Consider the following 20782-nt stretch of genomic DNA (forward strand, 5'->3'; position numbering starts at 1 on the left):
TAAGATCCAGCCCATATATCATCTTCCTGATAAAAAGGTCTCTAACTCCTAGGCAGAGCCTGTCACTCTTTTCCTTGTTTCTTATAAGCTTCCTTCCTTACTTCCTTCTTTCCTTCCTCCCTCCTTCCCTTCCTTCCTTCTTCTCTTCCCTGCCCTTCCCTTTCTCGCCTGCTTCTTTCCACAAATATTTATTAATAGTTGTAAGAAATTACAATGTGTCAAGAACTAAGTAAGTTCAGGGAATACAATGATGTGTAAAATGGAAACCATCTGACAATTGACACTGAAAGGCAGTATAGTAATTCAAAATGCTTATTTTGAAGTCAGTCTGCTTGGACTCATTATTCTTCTACTTATTAGGGTGACATTTGACAAGTTCTAAACTTCTCTGAGCCTTAGTTTCCTTATTTGCAAAATAGAACTAAAAACAGTACTCTTCTTATATTGTTTTTTTATAATATGCTACACGGACAAAGTGAAATAATTCATATGAAGCTTTTATCACAGTGCCTAGCTTACAGAAAGAACTTAGCTGTTTTTATTATTAATGGAGCTTATGATCAGAAAGCAAAATGTGCTGCTCATATATCTGTAACAGCACTCTATGTTATATTGCAAAAAGATGTGTTCTTCAATGTCGGGGACATCAGTTGTTTATGGTTAGCTGGGTCTTAGTACAGAACTTGCCACATATTATGTGTTCTATAAATGTTTAATGAATAAATATTGAATAAAATGAATAAAGAGTGAGCAAGGTTAAGATCAGCGAACTGCCCAAAGTCACACAACTAGTTAGAGCTTGTGGGATGTGAAACTGTTTGCCTGACTTCAAAGCCCAAGCTTTCCTTAAGATACTGTACCACCTTTCCTATATTGTTGCTTGTCTCTCTCCACCTATAATTTGATTATTACACCCATCATTCCACTGACTTTGCTCTTGCCAAGGCCATCAATTACTTTTAAACTGTTCAAGCCAACAGTATATATTGATCTTATACTTGCATTTCACACTGTTGCCTACTTTCTCCTTCCTGAAATTCTCTTTTTTCTTTATCCTTATGACTTGATTTCTTTGGCTTTCTTTTCAGTAGTTCTCTGTGTCTGGCAACTACTTCTCAGTTTCCTTTGTAGATTCTCCCCGCTATTTAACAGTAATGTTTCTGGAGGTCCCATCCTGAGTCTTTTACCCCTTCTAATTCTTCACACACTATCCCTGATGATGTTCAGATCTACATCTCAATTGCAATGGTTCTCTCCTGAGCTCCACGGTCACAAATCTATTTGCTTACTGGATATTTCTCTTTGGAGATCCTAATCCTAAATGCTGTTCGTTTACCCGCAATCAATTTTTCTCCTTATCTTCTAGATTACATAAGAAGCATGATCATTCTTCATTAGAGTGGCCACATAATTTATCATCTAAACCAGGACAATTTTGATGGTAAAGGGGCCTCATTAATAAGTACTCTGGCATTCCAAGTATAACCTGGAACTGTCTTGGATGCTGGGTCTCCTCCCCATTGAACATTCAATTAAGCATTACAATTGGCATTCATCTTTGCCTCCTCTTTTTCATTTTTCACAGCCAGTGAACCATCAAATCCTGTAGATTCTGTCTCCTTCCTTCTGATTTAAAATATACTCATTTCCATCTCCATTTTCATTGCCTTTTTTCAAACCTTTCTCATTTCTTGTCAGGATTACGCTATGGACTCCCATTTGGTCTGCTAGCAAGCCACTGGTTTCACTATCCTCTAAAACACCCTCTGTAGTTTTTAAAATGACCTTCTTAAAGTGCATATCTAATTATGTCCCTTTCCTGCTTTGGTCTTTTGATGAACATCCATAACTTTTAGCATAAAAATTAAGCTCTTTTCCATGGCATCACAAGGCACTGACACCCAATTCTATCTTACTACTTCTCCCTCTTGCACACTAGAACTGTCCTAGTCTATAGTAGGAAATCACTAAACAATGAATAAAATCAGCATTTAAAACACAACCCCACACACCAAAAACTTATCTCAATAAGTTTCCATAAATGTGAAGTAATAGTAAATATTATTTTTATATTAGGATAGATACATAAGAAAAATAAGTCTGTGGGACAAAGCACATTGTGAAATGTGATCACCCTACAATTTGTGATTTAAAATATGTATAATATAAAACTCTCTAGATTAGAATTTTTCCCCAAATTTAAGAGTGAAGTCAGAATCATTGTTTCAAAATGCAAAATGCTCTCATCAAGAAACCTCCCAAAATCTAAGTCAATTGACTGAAATATTAGTGCCTAAAAGAAAACATGGCTTTTAGCAGGCACTCAATATTTGTTGAGTGAATAAAATACAAGAAATTTAGTCTCCATCAATTAGTTGTCTGTATACAATGAGAATTCACTTGTTTGATTTTTATTTGCAGATCTATCTACTATCATCTATCTAACTATCTATCTATCTATCAATCTGCCTGTCTGTCTGTCTGTCTGTCTGTCTGTCTATCTATCCATCCATCCATCCATCCATCCATCCATCCACCTACCCACCCACCTACCTACCTACCTATTTCATCGTTTTGGCCAGTCTGGTCACTTCAATCAACTGTCACTTCAGTGAGCCATACTAAATGTGGTACAGAGAATCCACACATGATTGACCAAAAAATGTTACTTTTTACTCAGCTGTTAAAGAGTTTCACAAGTTAGCAAGCAACTATATGAAAATCATAAGAGAAAAAAAAAAACTGATATTCAGTGTCTAAAAAAATTTTTATAGGTGTCGATTAAACTTATTTAATGTAGAAAAATCTAAGCTAGAAAACCAAGTGATTGGTATAAGTTTTTAAAATAATCTTATCTAGTACTAGTAATACTAGTAATCTAAAATTTCTGCAATGATGCAAGGGATTCCAATAAGACACTGCATGAATGAGATTCAATTTTCTTCAAGAGGGAAGATACTTTTTCAAAAATATTGTATTTTTGAAAGTATTCTCTATTTCAAAAATCTTTTTAATATTGTAGAAGCAAATATAGTAACTGAATAATTTCTGTTATAAAACAAATTATTTTGCAAATTTATTTACTATTAAGATTAAAATTAGACTGAAAACATTTGTGATTGTCCTTCGGTCCCCAAGTATCAACATATTGACAAAATTAGCTTTACTTTTTATGCCTACTGGCCTTTTCTTTTCACTAGAGACTCCACCATATGAAAATGTGTGCAATCTCCAAGAATAAGGTCATTTCATATTAGATCAATGATGGGAAAGAAAACCTAGGCAAACTCTATCTTCCAAAAGATACTTGTGTTAAATACTTGTGCACTCTAGAGCTTGGAAACTTTCTGAAGTGGCCAGATGATAAAGACAGATATTTATATCAATTTGGAATCTACACAGTCACAAGGGTAGTGCTGTGAGAGATACAAAGATGGAGCACAATAATCTTGCTGTAATTCTCAAATCAACATGTGTTAAAAATATGTTCAAGAAACTGAGCTTGAGTTTCCCTTTATATTTTTTTTGGAAAAGTGACCGTATTTGCATTCTCCAAGGGCAAAAGGAAAAAAAAATTCTCAAATATTCCTCTCTTGCTAGTGAGAATCACTGAAAATTACAGCATGGGTAGAATTTGGAAAGAATTTAATCAAAGGTTCTAAAGTGGTTTCCATCAGGTAGTAATTGGTTTAATTGGTATCTTTAGGTTATTTTCAGCTATTAGGAAACAAAACAAAACAAAATAGATAACACTTCACAACTAGCTACAATGTAAAGTCTCTTTGTTGTTGGCTGGAATTAAATTTACACAATTTGGTAACACCAGCTACCTCATGATGATACGAGGTTTTGGTAAGAATTAAAAATAGAAATGTGAATTAATATTTACTTCAATACAATAAACAAAATCTTTCAAAACATAAGCCTCATGGGGTAGGATAATAAAAAAATGATCTTTTGTGTAAAAAGCTGGTACCTCTGAGAAGGCACTAATATGCTAATTTTACAGATGAGAAAACTGAGATTTAGACAACTTTGCTCTAATTGATCCCCTCTCTCTTCTAAAGTCCTTTTGTTCCTATATATTATAACATAATTTAATAGCTATGCAGGGCTGGCAGAGGACTCTTGGCCTAGAAAGTCTCCATACTTGGACTAATGCTCTGCTGCTACCGTCTTGAAATTCTTATCAAGTTTTGAACAAGGGGCTCTGCATTTTCACTTTGAATGAGGCCTCACAAATTATTTAGCTAGTTCTGTATCTAAGCCTATGTTTTTTCCTAGTATTTCATTATTTCCCTTGTAAGACTGAAAGTTATCCAGGAGCTTTCTTTTTTGGTGTTTCTCACCCCTCTCCCAAAGGTGACTCTCACACTAGTGGACTAGTGGATGTAGAACCACACAGAGGGCTGAGATCTTGGTGTGTTCATCTTTTTATCACAAGTACAAAGCTCAGTGCTTGGTACAGAGCAGGTGCCTAATGAACGGATAAGTGAATAAATGAATAGCAAATTATTAACAAATACCTGTCGACTTCTTTAATTGACAAAACACTAGTAGTTTTGGTTTTGCAGTGAAAAGTGACTAGGTGGATTGGGAGAGATGAAAGGTAAAATATTCAAGGAAAAAATTTTCTTGGAAAGAATAAATGGAATTGAATTGATGGAAAGTTTAAAGCTGGTAAGATAGAAAGACAGGTTGAACTCCAGGTTAAATATGAAGTAATGGGTGGGAGGAGGGATAAATGATTAAAAGCAGTTAGATGTCTCTCGACAAAGTTAGATCCTCAAATTCAGTTTAATACACGTCAGATTCATCTTGTAAATTATAATTCAGAAAATGAGCATTGTCCAACTTTTGGGGGAAAGAGGGCATATAGGCTATGCATTCAGAAGGAAGTACGATATTATTGATTCTTCTTTAACTATCCTAACAGTTCCTTGACCTACTGTTTTGCATTAAGAAGCAGAGTAATATGAATTAAAAAAAACTTAAGTAAAATTTTTATTGTTTCCTCTGCCTCTGGGCAGAATTGACAGAGCTCATGCTCTGGTTTCAGTTACTTTAGCTTAGCTAAACACATATATTCTTTAATCCATGATAGTTTCCTATCCTTATATTCACTTTGGGAAACATATTCTAACATTCATTTTTGTAAAATAGAATAAAATAAATGAACGTTCCTTTCTCTGGAGTCTTGTATATTGTGTTTGATCATTTGTCATATTGCTTTAGAGTATCAGTTCTTTACAAATTTTGTATCTCCCTCCGTGAGGTTATCTTTTAATGGCCTACTTCTTTTACCCTGGATAATATAACATAGTTTTATCCATCTTTAAAGAGGTTCCCTGTAGCACAGTCTTGCTTTACTTTCTGTATATCACGCTTGAATAAGTGACTTAAATTGTGCACAGATGTCTAGGTGTGGTTTTAATTTATTTTTATATTCTAGGATAATAATTTCTTTTAACATATTCATTACTTCTATTATGGTTCTCCAAATTATGCATGGTGCTGTTATAATGCTGGTTCACTGAATATTAAAAATGTGAGAGCAAGCAATTTTATGCTTTGGGTGATTATTTATGGGAAAATTCAATTTTTGGAGGATGGTAATAATGGTGGAATAGAGGTGGTGAATAATAGCACTAACATTTACAAGCAAAGTAAAGCAACAGTAGAAACAAGCATTTAGGGGAAGACAGCTTTAAAGCAGTGAACGGGAGGAGAAACAGGGAGTTATTAGTCAGGAACACTCATATTCTAAATAGGCAATAGTGAGGTGTTAGGAACACACACCTGACCTCAAAATAGTGTGCCTGGGGGGCCAGGTGAAGAATTACAGGATTTGGTGAGATACATGAAAGAATTCTCTAATGGAAAAAGGAGATGGTAAAAGAGTTGCTGCATCAATCTAGGAGAATATAGATTTTTTTGTTCCCTAAGTCTCCAGTGAAATAGAACTATAGGGTTATAAAAACATATTCCATGCCACCCAAGAGTGTTCCTCAGATTGAACATTGAGGAAAGTGGATGGTATTCTACAAGAAGATGGATGGCAGAATTGTCGTTGCTATTCCCATGTTTATGTGACACACACTTGAATTAGAGTGTTTTAGAAATTTTGCTGCTGGAATTGTAGCCATCATTAGAAAAACTCCATCTAGAATGCTCAGCTTTAATTTTGTGGCTTGTACTATTAGAATGCCCCCACTTTACAAACCAATGAATGGAGGAATGGAAAAAAAGATTGGCAAAACTACTCTTAGTTTTATTTCATAAGCCAACATTAAAAACAGCAATATGCAAGCATCCAAGTTCCTTCAATTACCAGGAGCTATTAACTTAAAAAATAATAGTGAAAATGAAAAGAACTAGAACACTTAGTTCAGTTTTTAAATCTGTATTAGACCAACCAAGCAGAAGAGGCAAGCTATTTTTACTAATTTTAGAAAAAGTAATGCAAATATAAGAGAGAAAATTGGCGACTTGATCAAACTCACTTCAATAGAAAGCTTGAGCTGAATGTTACATGAATATTCAGACAATAGCAACCTGTTTGAAATTGCTCTTGAGTATATTTCCAAAATTTATGCATTTTATCATCTCCTAGGCACAAAGCCAAAGGCAAAAAGAGCAGAACATGAAAAAGCTGAACCTGAATTATGTTCTAAACCCTGCTGAGCTTAATTTTACTTACAAAGCAGAATGTTAGTTTGCTACTTAAATTTGCCCCTCACAGTATTGTAAAAATACCTAGTTCTTGTTATCAGCCTTTAAATTGTGTTATTCATCTGGAAAGCTCCAATTTTAGGAGCATCATTCTAAATGACTAGGCAAATGCTGCACAATAAATACACATAATCTAAAACAGACCATAGCACAAGAAGAAAACAATTTTCTATAAATTTGATTGCAAAGTGGGATTTGCAGTTCCATGAGTCTTGTTACTTCAAAAGGCATAACAGAACATTTTTAGCTAAATGGAATATCATGAGAGGATGAGCCTTTCAAAAAGTTGATGTTTTATAATAGGTAATACAGATAAATATTCTTGATATAAATTTGGAGAAAAGTTTAGATAACCTTCTGAACATAAACAAACACAAAAAATAAATAAGCTGCCACTCATCCAGATATGCATTTGTATCAAAACAACATTTTACTTGGACCAATGATGGATGCACTACTAAAAATCAATAAACCTTTAATACAACTAAAACAGAGATAATGAAGCCTTACTATATGTCTTATGTTTTCTGCTGAAGATTTTTATATTAATATATTCTTTAACATTATAATTGGAAAACACTCCAAGTGAATAAAAGACAGGTTAATCTAAAATGTAAGTTTTTGCTATGGATTATGAAATTTTTATTTGCAGAGATTGTGCACAGGCTCTTAGCATGCAATACTTACACCACTAAAAATATAATTGTTTAAGATCAAAAAGGGAGAGGCATTAGTTGGGATTCTGGTAATGTTCTAGCTCTTGTCTTGAATGGTAGTTTCATGATGAGTTCACTTTGTAACTTTTCTGAGTTGTACATCTGTACACTTATAATTTGTGAAATTTTCTGTAGGTAATTTGTATCACAATAAAGAGCTAAAAGAAAAGAAAGAAGACAGGAAAGAAGAAAAGAGAGAGGAAGGAAAGAAGGAAGGAAGGAAGGAAGGAAGTTGGGGAAGGAAAGGAAGAATAAAGAATGAAGGAAGGAAGAAGCGAAGGTTGAAGGAAGGAAGAAAAAGAAATAGCATACTAGGAGCTGCATTTTCCATATTGAAGAATAATGTGCTAAAAGAAATTGGTGCTATAGTCATTTACTTAATTCAAACAAGACATAGCTTTATAGGGTTATAGAACTTGAAGCCTGGTCATAATTAGCAACCACTTAACTGTAATTCCTGCATAGAAAGACATTTTCAGACTTTTAAAAAAACCCCTATCACTTAACAGTTGCAAATGCCACCATATTAGGCATGCTGTTTTCCTGTTTTTGGAAGCAGAATTTAGAAGTCAGTGGAGAAAAAAACATGCCTGGGGGTTCCTCTAGCTTTGCATTTGAAAAATACACATAAACACAAACAAATGTTATCTCTGTAGTCCAAGTGTCTTTGTGGTTCAACTGTTTAAAATCTCTGTTTGGAATCAAGTTGGTTAAATACTTAGTGATCATTTATTACTAAAGGTGTTTTGGACCCTAAAGTTGGATCTGTAGGTTTTGTCTGTTACTAAGGAGCAGTTTTCCATGTAATATTTTCAAAGGCAAAAGGTTAAGCAAAATGACATATATTGTAAAATTGAAAGTAAAATGCACAGTACTGATGTGCTCAAAGTCCATGCATTTAAATTCCTTTGTATGATAATTTATGGTGATCATGTCTTCAGACTGCACTATTAGCATACTCACCCCTAACAAGAAGTTCTGCCTCATCTGACACACTGTCTGCTGTGGTCTGTACCCTGCAGCCATATCTCCCAGCATGCACCAGAAGGATGTTCCTGATCATTAAATCTGCAGAGGATGCTTGCTGAAAGAGGGATGAAGTGCCAGTTTAAAATGTTGCAAATCTCCCTAGTTCAAGGTGGTTTAAGGGGAATTTTGCATATTCAGTCAAAAGACCCATTTTTAGCCTTATAATTTATATGACAACAATTCAGAAATCAAACATGCCCTATTTTAAGGAACACATGAAAGTTCTCTTTTTAACAATCACTAATAAAGTGTTTGAACATTTAATATTGCATATAATGATTTAGCAGCTACAATATTTAAATATGCACACAAATTCATATCTTTAAAAGTACAGGAAAAATAATGAGCAAAAATTGTTGCTTCGGTATTCAGAGACAGGCCTATTTTTGTGGCAAGAAAATAGTATTGAAAGGAATAGCAACTTGTGAAAGTTAATTATGAAAAAATGGCAGTCAAAAGATTATCTTGTGTAGCTTTATTGAATGGTTCCTTTTGTAAGTACACCATTAGCAACAGAATGAGATACTGCTTAGGTGAAGGATTGCTAGTCCCAAAGTCATGTGTCTTTACTTAACAAAGATTTATTCCTCCCATAACCACCAACATCCAGGAGTCAGCCTAAATCTCTGTTAATCAATGCAGTTACAAAACACAAAAGGTGCTCAAAACACCTGATTTTCGTTGGGAACAAGATGATTAAAACGTAGTTGAAGAACAAATGCAATTAAGATCAATAAGTACCAGGGAGAATATCTTTTATATATATCAATTCATGGGACCAGTGATGATCCTACCTATACTCTAGAGTGACTGGTACAAACCTTCCATTACTTAATTTTCTTTCATTTATTCTATCAGGAAAGATAGATTTCCTTTTTCGTGAATATGTAAGATCTGGTATTTACAACTCATGAGGTATTTTCAGATAATGACATAACAAAACTCCAATATACTTTTTAGTTTCCACGTTGAGAATTAAAAACAATTGCCAAGAATGAGAGTAGATTTATGAAGCTTGAAATTACATGTTCAGAGAACTCAACACTTCACTCCAACAATAGTTGAGCATATGAACAAATGTTTAATTAAAGTTATAGAGAAGCACTCCAGATAGAGATCTTTTAATTTTTGATGGAATGGGTGAATTATCTTAAAAAAAAGATGATGCTTTTGTCTTTAGAGGGCAGTATCCTCTAAAGACAAAAGTTTAGTTGTTTGCCTTTATTTTGAAATGCACCAATGAAAAGTTTTGAAAATTGTGAAAGAGGAATTTCTGGAAATCCTTTGGATTCTTTTTTCCCCCTTTAGCATCTAAATGAATTACTTAACTGTATATTATGTTTTAGATCATTTCTTTCTGATATTTCATTTCTGGTACTTTTTTCTCCTTCCTATTAGTCTTATGAGAAATTCTAAGGGTATTGAAGTTTTCTCTCATGAAATAATTGTTAAGACATGATCTGGTTTAGTCATTTACAAGGGAATGCTTCATGGTGAGAATGCATTAAAATGTCATAACAATTATTTCAAGTAATGTGATATTTGTTCAGTGAATGTCCTACACGGCTAATTTCTTTAGGATAAATTGTTACTCTTAAATTTCATTTTCTCATCTCTACTAGACTAAGGACTTACTTTTTTCAAATTTGAAAAATTTACACTTTAATACTTCTTTGATTTAATATGAAGAAACAAAAGCAAATTGTAAGCATTATAAGCCATAATTCAGTTTCAAATCAACATAATTTAATAATATATAAATGAGCTTCAATATATTTACCACTTTATGCAGTATGGGCCCATCTTAGGTGTGAAAATCTCCTTCTCTCCCTGAATTTCTAAGAAGCTCTCTTAATGGGGGTACTCAATTAAATTAATCGGGAATCAATGTGCACATTATGGGCTCAAAATGGGGCCTCTATCTAATAGAAAAGCCAAGGAGAGGCCCGGAAATTCAGAGAAGATTTTATTATTTCTAGAAATATGCTTCTGAAAGATGTGATTTTTGTTTTGTTCTTTTTTTTACTTGCTCGTTTTTCAATGACACAAACTGGAAACAGTTTAATAGCAGAAAAAAAAATAGCATAAAAGTCAGTCTCATTAGAGCAGTTTAATAGCAGAAAAAGTAATGACTATAAGTCATTATTCAGACTCATACTTTTGAAAAATTGTTTTATAAAATCGAATTCCTGTGATTATATAATTAATTGTCTTATTTTCCTGACCCTTTTCTTCCCAAGTATTTTAGTTCTTTTTATCTGGGACAGAAGTCCCCAAACTTTTGTCCTTTTTGTTTAATTGTAGTGAAATAAAAGCTTAATGGGATTAAGTAGAGATTTCATTGAAAATTACATAAAGGCCCAAGGAGTTCAGGAGAGTGAGGTATATATTATCTTTCCTATGTTTTCCTTTACTTGGTTCCTGCAATTAATGTGCAATGTCCTATAAACTGGCTGAAGCTCCATCACCATCCGTCAAGAATAAAATGTCTATAGTTTATTGCATATCAGTCAATGCTGGAACTATTTGAGAAGTTGAAATCATCTCATTTTGGGCCCATCCCTTCTCTTTTGGATTATATCTGCATTATATTTTATAATTTTAAACAGAAAAGATTAAAAGTAAAATGAATGGATTGTGAACACTAAACCTAAATTACCTTTTCAGTAGATTTACTGATCTTTCAAGAGAAGTAATGAGAAGAATTCATGTGGGAGCCCATTATACTTAATCTCAGCCCACAGTATGCAGTTCCTGAGAGAGAACCTTCGCAATTTAGTGCACTTTTAATAAAATGGTTACTCATAGCAGATGCTTGCTTTCTTAAGCTTAAACCTCATTTTTACTTTTTCTCTCTTAGGAGTTACTCTCTTTTCTTGTTTTCTCTGACATTTGCTTTATATCTTGTCTTCTTTGCTGCTTTCTTTGGCTTTATGAACAAACTGTGTCACATGTTGCTTCAAATGAACTTCTCCACAAGCAGTGATTAACATAAGATAAGGCTTGTTTCATTGTGCATCTAGCACAATGCAGGCCATGTAGTGAGAACACAATAAATATTTGTTGCGTGAATGAATATATGAAGCTCTTTAAGAAAGAGGCTGTATGTTCACTTTTTTGTGAGACCAGCAACATGGATAAGTCATTTACATTTCTTGATCACAAAGTCTCATTAGAGCAGTTGCTAGATTATATCACTTTTATTTATGACTTGGGAATAATACAGGGCATGTCTTCCTTCTACAAGTCCAGTTCTTTATTGGCTTTCACTTGACTAGTGTCCTGCTCATCCAACATAAGACTGCTAGTTAAGACTTCCTAAAAATGGAAAGCTCATTTAGCTTTGTTGTCCAAAGTGTGTGCTGGCTCTTGTTGCCCCGAAGATAAAGTTTGATCTCCTTATTTCAACAAAGAAGTCTCCCCAGGGCATGATTCCATCTCCTATGACTGAATCTTGCTATTCTACAACACTAACTTCACATTTCCCCATACACTGAAATACTTCCTATAATTCTCCCTGTTGTTGTGTTGCAGATGCTCTTTAATTTTGCCTGGAAAGATACTTTGAGACACAACACAAACTCCTTCTCTTTTGTAAAGACTTTCTGGACACTCTTTCAGCTTCATTAGTTCTGCCATTGTTTATGTACGCTTCAACGGCACTTAACTCATGTCTTCAAACTAGCACTCGACATTCTTGGGAGTCTCCCCCAAGTCTTCTTAGAAGTCCATTTTGGGCATTCCCAAGCTAAACTCGGTATTAGTGCAGCCAGTGATTACTGGGTAAGCTAATAGATGCATGAGTGTCTTCCTTCCTTCTTTGTGCCTTATAATATCCCCTCCACTCCCTTTTTTTTTTTTTTTTTTTCTCTCAAATAAATTAGAAAAAGAAATGGGAAAAGACAATGGAGAAAGACAGTGGAAAAGAGCATTTAAATAGTATATACAGGTTTTGGAATGACACAAAATTGTGTGAACTCCTGCTCTAACACTTACTGATTTTGAACTTGGGAAAATTACTCCATTGCTTAGAGCTTCTCTCACAGCTAATGTGATAATCTAAGTAAAGTCCATAGCAGTGTGTCTCACACATAGTGTTTGATAAATGTTATCTGTTAAAGGGCACTCTGATTGTACTCTCAGCCAAGAGGAGTATTTCTTTAATTGGTATTCACTCCTTCGACAAACTGGATATCGGCATGTTCTGTAGCTGTAGTAAGTTTTCTAAATACTTACCTCATTTGAGATACATGTATCCCCCTTTCTCTCTTATAGAAAACCACTCTACTCAGAATAAGAAGGCCTTGGTTCAACACTTTCCAAGCCCTGCAATTATGAGAAAGTCTTTTTTTTTTTGGATAATAACAGGTGCACTGTCTTTCTCATGAGTACTGAGGAAAATCAAGTGAAAGAATATATATGCCTGAACTACTGTGAAATGCTTCAAAAGTATAAAGTACTCTGAAAGCACTTTTTTAAATCAAGATTTAGTAGAATGCTGAGGAATGTATCATTTAAAAAGAATGGAGAGATTTTAAATATGAGATTAAAATAGTAAGATGTTTTAGTATGAGTTGATTAAATAAAAAGAAACATGGGATAGTTTCACATCACTCATTTTGATTTATTTAGGATTCTACATATAGAATACCAGCACCATATTCCATGATGGCGATCATTATTTATGGAAGGGAGAGGAGATGGAGGATGGATATCGACGCGACGAGAACGATATACAGGAGGAGGGAGGATAGATATAGGATATTGAAGCATGAGAGGAGAAGTTTTGAGAAGGAAAGATTTTTCTTTATTATAGATATTTTCTTTTTCTTTCTTTTCTCTTTTCTTTTCTTTTTTCCTTTTCCTTTTCTTTTCAATTTTTCTTCCTGTTTTCTTTTCCTGCTTTTCTTAGTTTCTTTTCTTTTCTTTAGCTGCCTGCGCGCCTTTTCTCTTTTCATTTTTCTTTTTTTCAAGCCCCTGCCGAAGCTGCTGAAAGCGCCGAGTTTCTTTTTCTTTTTCCTTTTTCTTTTCTTTTCCTTTTCTTTTCCAGCGCCGCCGAAAAAAAAAAGCGCAAAGTTTCCTTCCTTCCTTCTTCTTCTCCTTTTCCTTCCTTCCTTTTCCTTCCTTCCTTCTTCTTCCTTTTTTCTTTCTTTTTTTTCTTTTTCCTCCCTCCCTTCCTCCCTTCTCCTCCCTCTCCCTCCTTTCCTTTTCCTTCCTTCCTTCCTTCCTTCCTTCCTTCCTTCCTTCCTTCCTTCCTTCCTTCCTTCCTTCCTTCCTTCCTTCTTTCCTTCCTTCCTTCCTCTTCTCTCTCTCTCTTTCTTTCTTTTTTTTAAATTGATCTGGTTTATTCCAGTTTGAGGGTGGAAATAATTAGGAAATGAATTTATTCTGACACAAGAACAATAAATATTTCTTGCTTCACATTTAGAGATTTACATACTGGGTCACTTGCATGAACCCAGCCAACTTTCAAGGTTTCTTTCTTTTTTTCTGGTAAGTTTTTCTTTTTCCCAGAGGATAATTTGTTTAAAGTACTCTATCATAAGAAAATAATATATATATAATACATAAATATATATAAATATATATATTATACATAAATATATATATAAAATAACAAATATATATACACTCTTTTTCTTTTTACAACTTTTTTTTCTTAAAACTTTATATAATGAGATTTACATTTATAATGACACGAGTCTTAATATATTTTTAAAGAAAGTAGCTGATACTAACTTGGGCATTTAAATAATTTGGACATATTATCTAAAATAGAAATATTAATTGCTACCATTGAAGAAAATACTAGACAAAATACTATTCAACAAAAAGAGTTATGTCTAATTTGGTAAAATATTACATACAACTAGCAATGCCTTGAAGACTACAAATGTGTAAAAATGGGATCTTAGTATTTACTTTCCAATACATATTTTAATAAAGTATTTTTTTAGTACTAAGAAAAATACAGAAACAGTGTTACTTGATGACAAAAGTTAAAGAGAAAAGACAAGTTGATGACTCATTGATGAACTCAGGATGGCTATATATCCAAACTAGATCATTTAGCATTATAAGTACAAAATCATGAATAGAAATTATTAATGAGATCAGTCCACTATCTTAGTTAAAATGAAGATTAGGCATTATAAAGCATCTCAAACCAATAATATATTGGACCAGTTACAATTAAATTTAGTATAATAAATTCAAAAATACAAATGTTAAATTATACTTAGTTCCTAGATGACAAAATTGAATATATGAAGAACATCAAATAAATGACAACATGACATGTGCATCACATTAATATTCTTCTTTCTCAAGTAGACATACAGGTCTAGGGGGTGTAACATTTAACATGCCAGTGGATGTCAGACTTAGGTGGCATGTTTGGGCCTGATTCTTGAAAGATGTCTCTTATCTGATCTCTTTTCCCTAGTGGAGAGGTAAATGGGCATTCCTTTATCTAAGATTAAGATAAATGACCAAAGCAGAAGGGCTCTGCTACAGAATGAATATTTGTGTCCCCCCAAATTCATGTATTAAAACCTAACCCCCAATGCGATGGTATAGTATTTGGAGGGAAGGTTCCTGGAAGATAATTAGAGTATGAGGATAGAAGTCTTCATAAATGGGATTAGTGCCTTTATAAAAGAAACCCAGAAAGCTCTTATCCCTTCCACCATGTTGGGAAACTGAAAAGAAGGCCATCTATCAACCAGACAGGAAGCAGGCTCCTACCAGACACTGAATGTTCCAGAGTCTTGATCTTGGACTTCTCAGCCTCCAGAACTGTAAGAAATAAATTTCTGTGGTGCATAAGCTACCCAATCTATGGTATTTTATTATAGCAGCCTCGATGGATGAAGACAGGTTCTAAGTACATATAGTGTCATTTCTATATTTCTATATTACTAATATTTAATATATATTAATCTAGAACTCTAAGTTAAAAAAGGCATAAAATAAATTTACATAATTTATCAATTTACGCTTTCTTCAACTTATTCTTAGCTCCTTCCATTCTACCTGTTGTCAAAATTTGTCCTACATGACTACTGAGAACATTTGATTTATCCTCTTTTTATTGTTTACGTAATTATCACTAATTAGTCCAATAGATATTTATTTTAATATGCTATATTCAACTCTGGTTATACAGACAATACTTAAAGAGTATCTAGTCTAATCTAGCTTTGATGGAAAAACATACAGGAAGAGAATGTGGAGCAGCTTTCCTTATATCTGCATCTAGGATTGAAGAAGATGTGAACAAGAGAGATGGATGTGTTTGTTTGATAGCACAATACTCTGATTGGGTCCAGAGAAAGATATTTTCTCTTCCTGTGTGCCCTATATAGTTTTAGCCATCATTCTATCTTTAAGGTTTTAAAAGTAACTTTTAAATCAGCTCTTTATATCCTCTGTGTTATCCTCCCTCTGTCTCTCTTTAAAGTCCTTCTTTAAAACTGCTTTTTTTGTTGTTGTTGTTGTTGCTGTCTGGTTGTTTGCTTTACAGTTGTAAAAATCTTCACTGGCTATCTTCACCTATTGCCGATAAGATAGTCCAACTTTTTAATCAGCATTTGAGGCTGGAATTAACCTATCTTTTCTCCCATGTGGTTTTTGTACATTTCTACAAGTGGTTCCCCAGTGACCTGCCAAAGTCAACAAATTCTATCTTATATGTTAAAGCCTTATTCAAGTCCTATCTCTTTCAGAAAGGTTTAACTAACCATTGGCTACACAGATTAGCTTAGGTCTGGCTACATAATTTGTGGGTCCCAGTGTAAAATGAAAATGTAGGTTCCTTGTCCAAAAATTATTAAGAATTTCAAAATGGTGACAGCCAAGCATAATACCAAGCAAAACACCCTTCTCAGTGTGGGGCCCTGTGTGACTACACAGGTTACACATCCATGAAGTTGGTCCTGCTGAACCCTCCACTATACACTGACATTGCCTGCGATCTCCTAGAACATGTATACACAATCTAAGCAATGGTGCTCTTTGGAATAAATATCGAGGAGTTGGCATACATCTCCTTGCAAATTATAAAATTCCTTTCCTTTCGAACCTTAATGCCTGCACCATCTCTTTTATTCTTCATTGACTTGCAGTCTTTTTCTCAATTTATGTTGATATAAAAACATAGATATATAATAGATTACATGTTCTTAAGTTTTGTGTTAAAAAACGGAGTGATAAACTTTATGTTTTATTTTAAATATTTGGTGTGTGCCCACCTAGACATTAGTATATTTATGTTATTTTGTCCAAATATTCTTTTTATTTTTTTCTTGCATCTCTAATGCAAACACAAAGCTCACTGACAACCTTTGCCAGCTTCAGTCTGTGTAGGATACACTCAGTTTGTTGATGACTGACAAGGAGATAACATCTCACACTTTCAAGAATGGAGATGATGACTTCATCTAAATTCTACAGTCCTGGAGCTGGAAGGACTATACAGGGACTCTCATTCTCACTTAGAAATTGGTAGTTTCAAAATTGCAACAGAAGACCAGTTTTCTTTAAGAGAATTCTAGGCAAGAGCAGTATTTAAACTTATATCATTAAGATTATGAAAAAATCCTTTCTAGTGTTTGTATGATAGAGTAACGTTCTCATGGAATTTCTTCAGTGATATTTTATAATCTAAGTAACACTTGGTCCTTAGGTTGGCTCAGTGAGGCAACAGTAACAGGCAAAAAAATGTTAGCAATCATAACAGATAATACATGTTTTTCCTTAGGATGAATTACATCATTGTCTAAAAATGGAATAACATTACTATCTTTCACTCGCTACCCCAGCTGAAGTATCAGCCACTGTGAAACAGACTCAGGAGATCTTTGAATTTCAAGCCATCCTCTCTGTTACTTACCTGATTCCAGGACCCATAAAATTGTGAGAAGAGCAAAATGGCTGTCATTTTACACCACTAAGTTTTGGAGCGTCTTGTTGTACAGCAGTGAATAACCATAAAAGAATTTGGTACCTAGAAGTGGGGTGTTGCTGTAACTAAAGCCAAAACATGTGGCATTGGCTTTGGAGTTATGGTGCAAAGACTGGAAAGGCCATGAAGACAGTGTCAGTGAAAGCTGCAAAGATCTCAAGAAGACTATTGATATGGTCTTAAGGAACAGTGAGGAAATTGTTATTGGAGACTAGAGAAAAAGTGACCCTTTAGGCAGTGCTGGAAAGTTGAGCAACACTATCATCCAAGATGACGTGACCAACATACTATCCACAGTGAACATACTTAGAATTTGCCTAGGGAGATTTCAGGAAGAATTTGCCTAGGGAGATTTCAGGAAGAAAACTGAAAGTACCAATAGGTTTCTTTTAGCAGTATATAATAAGGTAAAAATATGGAGAGATAAGCTGAAAACAAAAAAAAGAGAATCACTCATTTCTCAAGCAGAATATAAATATAAAATAAAGCAAAAGAATCAGGACTCTAGATTTAAAAAAACAAAAACAAATAACTACTTCTTATCTCCAGTCTTGCTAAGAGGCCAAGGACTAGCAAAGTAAGACATGGCCTTGGCAATCATCGAATCCAGGGTGTTATTAAATAACGTATGTCCCTGGAGTGAAGATCCCAGGTGTGTAGCTACTTACAACAAAGTGTAAGATCTTCCGTTTACACTAGAATATCAAGAGTATTTTCCTATAGCAAAAAGACCCTCAGTACAAGATGGGAAGAACCCAATAAAACTGTTAATGGAGGCCGAAATAACATTGAAGAGGTTGTAATAAGAGGCTGGAGAAAGGTGTACCTGAGTTTTAAACTGGCAAAAACAAAACAAAACAAAACAAAACAAAAAAAAAAAGAGCAAAATTCTCATCTGTGGTAATGTGTAAGATAGAAAAGTTTCCTAATGAATTTATAAATTTGATTAAGGAGACATACAGGGAGAATGCAAGTGCTGAAAGGTGTTGACTACTGACTTTTAGTTGTCTGTAATAGTATATGAGAGGAGTGACCCTTAAGCTAAAAAGGGACCTTCATTTTCAGGAAGAATTTAGAGAACTACTTCCAACCCAGAACTTGCTGGGTTGAAAAATTAACTATTTCTCATTTCATCTTCTTGAGCTATAAAATAACTGAAAAATAAAAAAGAAAAAAAAGATCTTTGTATCCACTAGGTATATGTCACCACCTAAAGACATTTCTAACTACATTTGACCATGTGAGTATCAACCACATTTGTACTTCGCTGTTATAAATGATGATGAAATTCAGTTTACTACTATTAAAAAAGAGACAACTGGCTCAAAATGGAGTCACTTGTGTTAAGCTGATGTCACCAAACTTAGACTTAACAACTAACCCAATTGCAGTTTCAGTGAGGTAGCCCACCTCCATCCTCCATAGGCAGGTTACCTAAGAAATAATCCATTCTTCCTCATTTTGCCTACAAAAGCCTTCCATTTTGTATAGCTCCTCCGAGCTCCTTTCTACTTGATGAGATGGGATATTGCCCAATTCTTAGATCATACAATGAGCCAATGAGATTTTTAAATTTACCCACTGAATTTTTGTTGTTTAACTCTGATATATCTCATGCCTAGCACAGTGTCTGACACATAGAAGCCTCTTCACATATATAAAAGGATATGGTTTGTTAGGGAATAAGTGCGTTAACATATATGAAAAAAAAAAAAGAGCAGTGGAGACACTTTTATACCTAACCTCTTTTGCTAAAACATAATATTTCAATGGAATAATTAATTTTATATAAGAGTTTCTAAAAATAAATTTGCCACTTAACTATCTGGCTGTTTTAAGATTTTTCCTCAAAATTCAATTTTTTTAGGTATTTACATTTCATTTGCAATATTAGTAAATATTTAACAAATGCAATCTTCAACAAGTAGCTGAAGGAAATTTGGGTCACAGCAACCATTTAAGCACTGTCTTTCACATCAACACCAAAGATACTAAGAATTTAGGGAATTCAAACACATCAATGTCAGAAAAGACTACTCAAACTGCTTAGATTGAAGGCTATAACAGTAATCTTCCGATGAAGATTCAAACAGGGAAAAAATAATTCAGTCAAAACAAAAGGTCAAATTGAATAAATGTGTCAATCAAAAGTCAACTATGAAAAGTTCAAGGTTAAGGACTTTCAGTTAAATTCAACTGACATTTTGAAAGTGAGTCAAGACACTTTTCCACAGAAGACTCATTTTTAATAACAAGGTTTTACAATTTTATAAAAGAGAATCAACCAATTATTTAATGTATAAAAATCAGAGTTTACTTAGACTGAGATTGAAAATCATCAATGATGCCATATTCTACTCTCTCTCCTCACTCTATTGTAACTATGTAATACAGCTTTGATATTTCAAAAATATTTATAAGAGGTTTCAAAGCTGTATATCTTTTGATTGACGGCACTACCAATTCTCATACATGCACATATATTTTGTCCTACAATTTCATACTGATAGGGCTTGAATTTTTCAGTATACGTGAATGTTTTGTTTGTTTGCTGGTTATGCAAAATAAGGGATGCTGATCTCCTACCCAGAAAAAAAGACATTATTTTAACCTATGAGATTACTTTTGCTTTTAAAGAGGAAATCTTTATTTACCTTTAGAAGAGTGTTTTATCATTTATCAAGATATTATATATACAAATATATTCTTATTTGTAGAGAAGAATTCTGTTTGAGATTATTTTTCCAATTTGGAGCTCCTTCTACATTAAGATGTCTCCAATTCTAAGGACATCATGAGACTTTGAAGTATATTCTATGCAAGCAAGTATGCAATATTTAACAAAGAAATATGTGATTTTGGAGCTATGAATGTGCCCTCCTGAAAAAATGGTTAGTGTTCACTAAAAAATATTAAAATGATTTCACTGTTACTGGATGCCGTATTTAGAGAGTTTCTTAGGTTTCAGTCTTTGAATATAACCTTTAAAAAATTATAGAACTTTAGAATTATACAAGAACATTAGGAGTCATTTATTTAACTTCTTCATTTAGAAGATGAGGACTCAGGTGAAACGACTTGTTCAAGGTCATACAGCTAAATAGAGAAAAAGCTGGGTTCACACCAAAAACTCTTGACACCTCTTCCTCACCAAATATATTAATCTTTTACCGTGTAAGGATGTCACCTAGTAGTATACTTTTATAACATTTCTTGGAAAAAATTTGGCAGCATCTATTGAAATTACAAATAGTTTTATTATTTTACCCTGCAATCTATTTCTGAGAATCTATAGAAAGAAAATTGTTAATACACATGGATAGAAATGTTTAGAGATGTT

General features: G+C 33.7%; 1 protein-coding gene across 1 annotated transcript in view; it reads right to left on the bottom strand.

The window, feature by feature from the left end:
* Nucleotides 1-20782, bottom strand: part of CNTN5 (contactin 5) — a 1114755-nt gene that overhangs the window by 89974 nt on the left and 1003999 nt on the right. The window contains exon 16 of the mRNA XM_039881982.1: nucleotides 8412-8532. Coding sequence (XP_039737916.1) covers nucleotides 8412-8532 — 121 coding nt within the window. The remainder of the gene's footprint in view (nucleotides 1-8411; nucleotides 8533-20782) is intronic.

This window comes from Pteropus medius, unplaced genomic scaffold, assembly GCF_902729225.1.
Source record: "Pteropus medius unplaced genomic scaffold, Ma_sr-lr_union100, whole genome shotgun sequence".
NCBI classification, from domain to species: Eukaryota; Metazoa; Chordata; class Mammalia; order Chiroptera; family Pteropodidae; genus Pteropus; species Pteropus medius.